Source organism: Coprinopsis cinerea (genome assembly GCF_000182895.1).
Source record: "Coprinopsis cinerea okayama7#130 cont3.68 mitochondrial, whole genome shotgun sequence".
Taxonomy (NCBI): Eukaryota; Fungi; Basidiomycota; class Agaricomycetes; order Agaricales; family Psathyrellaceae; genus Coprinopsis; species Coprinopsis cinerea.
Genome location: NW_003307477.1, coordinates 32,251 through 42,448, shown reverse-complemented (window position 1 = coordinate 42,448; position 10,198 = coordinate 32,251). Strand labels below are relative to the sequence as shown.

The 10,198-nt window shown below is 27.7% G+C and overlaps 5 protein-coding genes and 3 non-coding genes across 8 annotated transcripts; 2 read left to right on the top strand and 6 right to left on the bottom strand. All coding sequences in view use genetic code 4, as the record gives it.

Annotated features, from left to right (window-relative positions):
- Positions 1-530: 530 nt before the first annotated feature.
- On the bottom strand, positions 531-1,325 carry CC1G_22016 (cytochrome c oxidase subunit 2; the record flags this gene model as incomplete). Its single annotated transcript has 1 exon — positions 531-1,325. One exon carries the CDS (start codon positions 1,323-1,325, stop codon positions 531-533), a length of 795 nt encoding a protein of 264 aa, XP_022234939.1.
- Positions 1,326-1,569: 244 nt separating this feature from the next.
- On the bottom strand, positions 1,570-1,642 carry CC1G_22225. Its single transcript has one exon. It is a non-coding gene; the product is annotated as a tRNA-Asp (tRNA).
- Positions 1,643-1,924: 282 nt separating this feature from the next.
- On the bottom strand, positions 1,925-2,083 carry CC1G_22015 (ATP synthase subunit A subunit 8; the record flags this gene model as incomplete). Its single annotated transcript has 1 exon — positions 1,925-2,083. The coding sequence occupies one exon, from the start codon at positions 2,081-2,083 to the stop codon at positions 1,925-1,927; it is 159 nt and encodes a 52-aa protein (XP_022234938.1).
- A 436-nt stretch (positions 2,084-2,519) lies between these two features.
- On the bottom strand, positions 2,520-2,590 carry CC1G_22224. The gene has a single exon. It is a non-coding gene; the product is annotated as a tRNA-Gly (tRNA).
- Positions 2,591-2,812: 222 nt separating this feature from the next.
- On the bottom strand, positions 2,813-4,518 carry CC1G_23002. Its single transcript has one exon. It is a non-coding gene; the product is annotated as a rns small subunit ribosomal RNA (ribosomal RNA).
- A 574-nt stretch (positions 4,519-5,092) lies between these two features.
- On the bottom strand, positions 5,093-6,154 carry CC1G_22014 (small ribosomal protein subunit 3; the record flags this gene model as incomplete). The annotated part of the gene is made up of 1 exon: positions 5,093-6,154. The coding sequence occupies one exon, from the start codon at positions 6,152-6,154 to the stop codon at positions 5,093-5,095; it is 1,062 nt and encodes a 353-aa protein (XP_022234937.1).
- Positions 6,155-7,191: 1,037 nt separating this feature from the next.
- On the top strand, positions 7,192-8,823 carry CC1G_22013 (NADH dehydrogenase subunit 2; the record flags this gene model as incomplete). Its single annotated transcript has 1 exon — positions 7,192-8,823. The coding sequence occupies one exon, from the start codon at positions 7,192-7,194 to the stop codon at positions 8,821-8,823; it is 1,632 nt and encodes a 543-aa protein (XP_022234936.1).
- On the top strand, positions 8,824-9,198 carry CC1G_22012 (NADH dehydrogenase subunit 3; the record flags this gene model as incomplete). Its single annotated transcript has 1 exon — positions 8,824-9,198. The coding sequence occupies one exon, from the start codon at positions 8,824-8,826 to the stop codon at positions 9,196-9,198; it is 375 nt and encodes a 124-aa protein (XP_022234935.1).
- Positions 9,199-10,198: the final 1,000 nt, after the last annotated feature.

Here is a 10,198-nt window from a genome sequence, read left to right as displayed (position 1 = left end):
ATCGCTGCTACTCTTGATTATATTGTAACCTTTCCTTTTGTTAGTTGTTGTTACTTGCATAAGCAAGGTAAAGGAGAGATAGCAAGTAACTAGGGAGATATACAAACCTTTTATTTCTTTCTTTAAATACAAATTGGAATATATTTCCTTGCTTATGCAACACTAACTTTTTTTAATTGCATTAGCAACTATTGCTAGTTACAACTACTTGCGTAAGCTACTTGCATTGGCAATAGCAAATAATTTTTTTTTTTAATTACTTATTACTTATTACTTATTACTTATTACTTATTACTTATTACTAGCGGTTGCAATGCTTATTTTTTTAATTGCTTGCTTATGCAAAAGCAATTCTCACATTCTAACCATAATTAATTAGCTAATTAAATTTTTCCCTTGCATTGGCAATCCTTGCTTGTTGTTGTAGTTGCTACAACTATTTTTTATTTTTATTGCTTATGCAAAAGCTAGGGGGTTATTAAGATAAAAATAACCAACAACAAAAGGTCTGCTGTGCTGGTAAGCTGTTATTATGCTACTGAATCAATCCATACTAAGAAATCAGGTGAAGATACTGCTTCTACTACTATTGGCATAAATCCATGCCAAACTCCGCAGATTTCCGAGCATTGACCATAGAATGTACCAGGTCTTTCTGCTAAAAATGATACTTGATTTAATCTACCAGGTACAGCATCTAATTTTAAACCTAAAGAAGGAACAGCGAAAGAATGAATTACATCAGCACCTGTAATAATTAATCTAATATGGCAATCAACAGGTACTACTAATTTATTATCAACATCTAATAATCTAAATTGACCTAATTCTAAATCTGTTTCAGGTATCATATATGAATCAAAATCTATTGATTCACCTGTATCAGTTATAAAATCAGAATATTCATAAGACCAATACCATTGATGTCCTACTACTTTAATAGTTAAAGTAGGTGATATTACTTCATCCATTAAATATAATAATCTAAATGATGGGAAAGCAATTGCTATTAAAATAAATGCAGGTGTTATTGTCCATACTAATTCTATTACTGTACCATGTGTTAAATATTTATGAGCAAATGGATTTTTATCAGCATTATAATAATAGATAACTGAAAATAATACCCAAGCTACTGATAAAAAAATTACAATCATATAAAATCCAAGTGTATTATGTAAAGTTACTATTCCTGTAAATCCTGGTGCGGCACTATCTTGAAATCCATATTGCCAAGGGAAAGGAGCATCATTATTGATGCAACTTAAAACATTTTTATTGCTTATGCAAGTAAAATATGAGTTTATATAATTAAATAATTGCATTGTTATTTTTAAGCGTAGCTAATTTAAAGGCTTACGCAATCAGTATGAAAACTGAAAATTAATCTTATTCATCACCAGCTGCTAATGCTTGTATTGCCAATGCAAGTAACCGCTAGGTTTTAATAATTATAGCTATTAATGTTAAGACTTCTCTCTAAGGTAAATTATTACTGCCTTTTCTACCGTATCGCTGCTGCGGTAACGCTTTAAAAAAAAAAAAGGTTAGCGAAGCAATTAAATTAAACGATCCCTTCCAGAGTCGAACTGAAACACCTCTAATCGACAATTAGATACTCTACCAATTAAGCTAAGGGACCTTAAATGAATTTTATTTTTCTCCACCTACTTGCATTGGCAATCCACACAGCATTTGCAGCTGTAGCTTTCGCAAGTTGCTATAAAAATTTTCTCCTAACTCCTAACTCATAACTCATAACTCCTAACGAAGTGACCTAAAAAATTTACTGCACATGTCAAACAATTGATCAAATACTCTTATAATTGTTATTGCATTAATTACTTGCATTGGCAACGCCAGCGCATTGCTTCTGCAATTGCTACCGCAAGGAGTAACTAGGGGGGGGTAGCTTAGTAAATAATTATATTTTTTTACTTAATTTAGTTATATATAATCTAATTACTTGTTGAAATGTAAATTGTGGTAAGATATATTTAGAGAAAATATATACTATTGCAAATAATACTGCAAATGAAAATAATATTTGATTAAAAAAGAAAAAAGGTATTAATTGAGGCATTTATTTTTAACAATTTTTTTCCTCTAGCAGAAGCAATTGCTTACGTTATAAATTTTTATAACCAATTAGCTTAAGCAAGAATTTTTTTTTTATCTCTCTCTTATTCTTATTAGAACTCCTTAAATTTTCCCCTTGCTTTCACCTTAGCTACTAATTTTTTTTTGCTTATGCAAGTGCTGCTATTGCATAAGCAAGTAGTTGTAGCTTACGCAACTACAAGCAATTAAAAAAAAAAAGGAAATGGTAAGAAAAAAGAGCTATCTCTCCTTTAAGTGCACTTTGCTTTATTTTGAAAAATAAGAGCATAGCTACACTTATCCTCTTATCTGCTAAATAACAAAAATAAATTATTTTTTTTTTTAACAGGTAAGGTAAATGAGATATTGAGGGTATTGCAAAAATTTAAAGCAACACTGCTTTGCATTAGGAGAAATTCTACGAGTAATCAGATTCGAACTGATGATATCTACTTGGAAGGTAGAGGTTATACCACTTAACTATACTCGTCTTACTTATTTATTCTTATAAAATTTATTTGCTACCGTTAATTACTTCTATTGCCAATGCAAGTAGTTACAACAACTTGTTTTAAATTTTAGGTTATTAACTGAAACCTATTTATTTTATATTATTAAAAAATAAAATTCTTGCTTAGCTAATAGCTAATAATTATTTGCTTGTAGTAGCTTACCGTAAGTAGTTGATAGTTTCGTAACTACAATAACTAGCAAGGGGGGGTTAAATCTTTAATTATTATCCAGCGGCACTTTCCAGTACAGCTACCTTGCTATGACTTTTGAGATGTTACTCAGAAGAGTACACTAGTATTTAAGATATAAAAATAAAAAAGGTTTTTGACTCAATTATTTAGTTATATAATAACTAAGGTAAGAGTTAAACAAAATTTTTTATTAAGTATAACTAAATAAGTAGTTTCTCTCTATCCAAGCTTCTTCCCAGCGACAGACAGTTAGTTCATCCCGAATATAAGCTTCACCGTTGCGTAATGATCAACGATTACTCGAAATTCCTCCTTCATGTTGCCGAATTTCAGACAACAATCCGTCTATATAAATCAATTAACTTTTTTTAATGATTTGCTTATTCTAACTATAAAATTATATAGATTTTGCGTCACTTTGTAAAAGTTATTATAGCACGTCGATAGCCCAGTTCATGAGGGCCATAACGACTTGTCTTAGTCCCAAATGAATTTATTTAAAATTCATAAATTGTTAAGTATAAATTAACAACAGGGATTGCGTCCGTTAGTGGAGTTAACCTAACTTTTCACAATACGGACTGACGACAGCCATGCAACACCTGTAAACGAATTTCTCTTAATTAAGAAATTACTCATTATATTTATCTCTCTTTCCTTTCTTCCTTACTTTCCACTTGTGAGAGTAAATAAGAAGTAAGAGAGAGATATAATGGATATACAAGAACTGGTAAGATTTTACGCGTACTTTCGTATTAAATAACATGCTTCACTTCGTTTGCTTCGAGACCGACTAATTTTTTTGGTTTCAGTTTTGCAACCGTACTCTCAAGGCGGAATGGTTAACGCGTTAACATCGCTATCAATTAATTTAAAAATTAATAACTACCATTCATCGTTGACAGTGAGAGGTATCTGGGTATCTAATCCTATTTCCTATTCTCACCTTCGTTCCTCAGCGTCAATCATTATTAGATAAAAAGCTTTCACCTTTAGTATTCCACTAAGTATCTAAGGATATCATCCCTACTCTTAATATTATTTGGTTTATCCTCTATATGATTCTAGTTTATATTCGTTCTATTTTTAACTTATTTTCACTTATAATGCTTACGCATTAATAGTAAGTAAAAATAAGAGCTTTTTAAATAAAAACTTTAGTAAACTGCCTACTTACCCTTTACGCCTTTTAAAGACGACTAACGTTTGCGTTTCTGGCGTTACCGAGTCTTCTGGCACCAGTAATTTAGACAACACTTATAGTAAAGTAACATCATTTTTTTCCTTTACGTTATCATAAATACCACTTTTAAATGATTTTATGATTTCAGTTAGCTAGTTCACTCTTGCGAGCATTGACTAATATTCTTGACTGCAGATTGCTTATGCAATTTGGGACTTCTCATTCCCAATGTGGCCAGAGGTTCTTTCAAACTTGACTATTGATCGTAGGCTTGGTAGGCTTTTACTCTACCAACTACCATTAAACAAAATAAATCAATTCTTATAGCGGAAAATTTCCTTTATTATAGAAAAGCTATTCTATGTTCCTAATATTTAGAAACTATCCTCTATTTGAGAGGTCTATAAGGTATCTAATTTATCATTACTCACCTGTACACCTTGTTCTTTGCTTAGTTAACTTGTTTCCAAGATTAACTTGCTATAGAACAAACGATTTGCATGTCTTAGACTACTGAAAAACGTTCAATCAGAACCAAAATTAAATTCTTACTGATAGTTTAATTAGTAATAATCCTAGCGGTAGCAAGAATTATTAAATAATTGTATTATATATGCTATTTACCTTTTTCTTCCGGCCCAGCCGGATTCTTATTATTAACTATCCAGTTAGTGGGAGTAAAAAAGCAACTAGCAATATTTATTTAGCTATTATTATATCTATTCTTATATATATTCTTTTTTTTTTTAATTGCTTTCTTTTAATTATATTTTTTTTTTTTAATAAGCATATGCAACTCATCTGCTTGCATATGCAATACGCTGGCGATAGTAATTAATGCAATAACTACTACTTGCGTTAGCTACTACTTGCGTTAGCTACTACAAGAAGCAAAACAAGGGGGGATTATTAATTTATAGCAAATCTTTTTTTTTTTAATAAGCATTGCAACTGTTAGCAATATATTCTTATTCTGCTGCACTGGCGATACTATCTGATGCCAAAGCTGAAAATTTTCTTACCAGCGTATTGCATATGCAAGACCTTTTTCTTACCTAGAAGAGAAGTAGAAGAGTCTTAGCTTAGGCTAATAGGGTAGCATTAACTAATAAATATTTTGAGCGAAAGTAATTTTAATAGTAAATGCCCCTTTTTTATTTTTTCTAGTTATTTGTGTTTTTTCTAAACTATTTACTTTTCCTTGTGATATTGCACCTTTTTCAAATTTTTTAGTTGTTATTCTAGGAATAATTGGTTCTCTCATTAATCTTCCACCAATATGAATATATAAACCAGATATAAAAACTGGAATAAATTTATTGTTATTTGTTTCTACAAATGGATTACTTGCATAAGCAAGATTAATGTCTTTAATTTTATTTTTATTATATATTTTATTTATAACACTTCTTATGTTTTTCTTTTTAATAACTAAGAAAAATAATTGAGCTAAAATATGACTTTCAGAATCAGAATGATGTAATCTTATTAATTTTAATTCAATTGGTTGAATAAAAATTGAATTTAACCATCTTACTAAAGATTTAAATTTAACTAAAAATAAACTATTTATATTAGTTATATTTAATTTAAAAAATATATCTGAGTTTTGTGAATCTTCCATTTTTCTTAATATTTCAATCACTTTATTTTTTTTTAATTTATTTATTTTTGTATTAGCTACTTGCATTGGCAATCCTTGCATTGGTAATGTACCTAATTGTGATTGTTGTGTAACATTATTTAACTTTAGCGAAAGTAAAGGGTTTTTTAATATATTAAACCAAGAAAAAATATTTGCATCAGGAATAGTAATATAATAAAATATTTCAATTATTAATTTATCTGCTTTTTGATAAAATTTAGCTTTACTTATTAAACAAAAAATTGATTTAAAATAAGATATAAATAATTTTTGCAAATCTTCAATTAAATACCAATTTCTCCCCTTGCTTACCACTCCTACTCCTACTCCTACTCCTACTCCTACTCCAACTGGTTTCCCTACGCTGTTAGCAAAATTGCTTATGCAATTAGAATAAGAATTATTATTATTAGTTGTTTTGCCAATGCAAGTAACAAGTAAGGGAGAAATACTTAAAGAATTAATTAAATTAAAATCTGAATTATAATTATAACTAGTTATTTTATTATTATTATTAGCCATAGCAATAATTAATTTGCTATTATTAGATATTGCATTAGCTACTAATCCTTTTTTACCCACTTCCTTGCTTATGTTACCCTTATTAAGATAAGGATAAGAAATATTATTAATAGGGAACTGGAGTCTTGTATTATTACTTATGTAAGTATTATTGATAGTTTTTATATTATTTTTTTTAATTATTACTGCAAACCTTCTCCCCTAATCTCCATAATCTCCATAATCTCCATAATCTCCATAATTTTTTTTTCTCATTCTTGCGTAGCAATTGCATTTTTTATCTTTCTACCGATCTTATCAAGGATTATCTTATTTGCAAAGGTTACAATCCTTGCGGAGAGGAAGCAATTATTGCTTCGCTAGAGAGGAGAGAGGGAGAGCGTTAGCAGATAGGGGGCAATAATTTAACTCTTACTATCACAATAAAACTTCTTTTACACGCTCGCTAAATCTCTCCCTCTCCTTACCTTATCTTCAGTTACTAGCAATAGTAAGTAACAGTAGCATTCACTTATTTTTTTTATAAAACTAGCGTTAGCAGGCCATTAATATGGATTGGATAATTTTATAAGTATATGTCATATAATATATCTCCCGTAATTTTTATCCTATTAAAATAAAAAAAACTTATTACTTATAAACTAATTAAATTAAAAAACTAGCTTACCGCAAGTAGTTGTTATTGCATTAGCAACTATTGCAAGTAACTAGGGGATTGGAATTAAATTGGAGAGGTATTAGTTGCTACGCTAGATAAAATAACTGTTATCTTATCTTATCTTATCTTATCTTATCTTATCATATCTTATCAAAAATGCTGCTATTGCAAATGGTGGAATGCAAGGATTGCTTATGCAATAAATTTAAAAAAGCATTGCAACCGCCAGCGCAGCAGCAATTGTAATTGCATATGTAACTATCGCTATTAACGGCCAGGAAAATGTTTTCAACAATTGAATTGAATTGAATTGAATTGAATTGAATTGAATTGATTGTTTTGTAAAATAAACTGGTAAGTAAAACTGCCCTTAAACTCGATGATGTCAACATCAATTTTAATATTAATAGTGGCGAAAGCCCTACCTTCAATACAAAAACAAATATCATCAATACATTTTACTAGAATATCTGCTATTATATTAATAATATCAGGATTATTAAGTTTAAATACTCTCTATATTCAGTCAATTGGATCCGGAATAGGTATTTATAGTGGATTATTTCAAATAACAAATATCAGTCAAACAATAGAATTATTTTTATTTACAATAGGATCAATAATATTAATTGGATGGCCTAATTTCACTAGCGAAGCAACTCAAACTAACAATAATTTACAAATAGAAAGTATAAGCTTAGGTAATCTAAATAAAGCTAAAGATTATTCAATAATAGTATTATTTAGTATATTAGGTTCTTCATTATTAATATCAAGTTTAGATTTAATATCATTTTATTTAAGTTTAGAATTACAATCTTTTGGTTTATATATATTAGCTACTTTATATAAAGATTCTGAAGCTTCTACTAATGCTGGATTAAAATATTTTTTATTAGGTGGTTTATCATCTTGTTTAATCTTATTAGGATTAGGTTTAATCTATTCAAATACAGGTTTAACAAATTTAGAATCAATATATATGTTAATATTAACAACAAATATACAATATGTAATAATTGGTACAATATTTGGTATAATTTTAATAGTAATTGGTTTATTATTTAAAATATCAGCTGCACCTTTACATAATTGGTCACCAGATGTTTATGATGAAACTCCCACAATAGTAACAATTTGGTTAACTATAGTACCTAAAATATCTTTATTAATTTTATTATTAGAAATATATTCACCATTATCAACTGATTTTATAATTGCATTGCAACCGCTAGCAATTAATTTAGATTGGCTAATTTCAATAAATAATGAAATTGATGGAGGTGCTATAATAAAAAATATCTTTTTAATTAGTTCAATATTATCTTTAATAATAGGAACAGTTGTTGGTTTAGCACAAATAAAAATAAAAAGATTATTAGCTTATAGTACTATATCACATATAGGATTTATGTTATTAGCTTTAGCTATTAATACAGAACAATCAATAGATTCTTTCTTATTTTATTTAATACAATACATAATAACTAATTTAAATATATTCTTAATATTATTAGCTATTAGTTATTATTACTTTAATAACATACAAGTATTGCCAATGCAAGGAGAAAAAGATGTAAAGTATATAACAGATTTACAAGGATTATTTTATGCTAATCCATTCTTAAGTTTAAGTTTAAGTCTTTCTTTATTCTCTATGGCAGGTATTCCACCTTTTGTAGGTTTCTTTTCAAAACAATTTGTATTATATTCAGCATTAGATTCTGGTTATTATTTTATAAGTTTATTAGGAATAATAGTAAGTGTTATAAGTGCTACTTATTATTTAAAAATAATTAAAATATTACATAGCCAAAAAGAAGGATTGAATATGCAAGTTATTAATACAAATAAAGTGCAAGGATTGCCAATGCAAGGAGAAAATAATTTAAGTCAATTCCATAGTTTAATAATATCTATATTAAGTTTATTTATATTATTATTTATATTAAAACCAACATTAATCTTAAATAGTACTCAAGTACTTTCACTTACTTTATTTAAATTATAAATGAATAATTTATTTTTTTTAATTATTTTTATTCCTATTTTAGCTTTTATTTTATTAGGTGTTAATATTTTATTAGCTGTTCATAGACCAGATGAAGCTAAAGTTTCTGCTTATGAATGTGGATTTTTAGCTTTACCTGATCAAACAAGATCTACTTTCCAAATTCATTTTATGATTGTTGCTTTATTATTTTTAATTTTTGATTTAGAGTTAGTTCTTCTTTTCCCTTTAGCTGTTACTCTTTATCAAGTTTCTTCATTTGGATTTACTATTGGAATTATTTTCTTTATAGTTTTAACAATTGGATTTATACTTGAAATTGGATCTGGGGCTATAGGATTAAAAAATTTTATTAATAGCAGTAACCAAAAGTAACAAGCAACTTAAATTTATTAATTAACCCCCCTTGCATATGCAATAGTTAGGAGGAGAGTTGCTTCGCTAGATAAGGATAAGGATAAGGATAAGGATAAGATAAATTTTTATTTTTTTTATTTTTTTATTTTTTATTTTATTTTATTGTACTTGATTCTTAAGGTTAAGGAAAATATGATGCTACCGCTAGTAGTTGTTGCGAAGCAAGGGCAAGGAGAAAAAAATATCAAAAAATGCATAATTGTTGCCTATCGAAGCAATTGAAAAAAATATAAAAGTATCGATGTCAATTATTAAAGGTAACATCAAAAATTAATTATTTTAAATAAAAAGTATTTAAAGGGATTATTAAGGAAAACTAAGGCAAATTTATAAAAAAGGAGGTAATTTACCAAAAGCTTATCTTTTTAATTCTTAATAAGCTTGTCAAGAATTGCTCTTGCAATAATTATTAAGCGGTAAAAATAAAAAGAAAATATTTATATTAATTATAAATACTTTAATAAGCAATCCTAAGGGAAACCTTACTTACGTTAATTTTAAGTTACCGTAAGAATTATAAAAACTTCCTGAAGTAAAACATTTTATTAAGGAAAGGAAAGGAAATCAACCGAGACTCCGAAAGTAATGGTGAGTGAAATCGGATTAGCCTAGCACAGCAATTTCAATATTTTAAATTAATAATAACTTTTTTAAGCTATTACTTGGTTTAAATAAAGTTAAAAAGCGATAGCTTATTTTTCTTATTGCATTAGCAATAATTTAAGAAAGTTATCGTTCTAAAAATAGGTTATAAGTCCTAATGAAATATAATTGCTGCGCAAAATAATTATTAGCATAAGCTATTTAAAAAAAAATACGATGAGAGATAACTTGTCGGAATATAGGGGAACCATCCTCTAAGGCTAAGTATTATAAATTTAGCGATAGTGAAAAAGTACTGTAAAGGAAAAGTTTTGAAAAGCATGTAGTATACATTTTTTTTTATCTATTGCTTGCT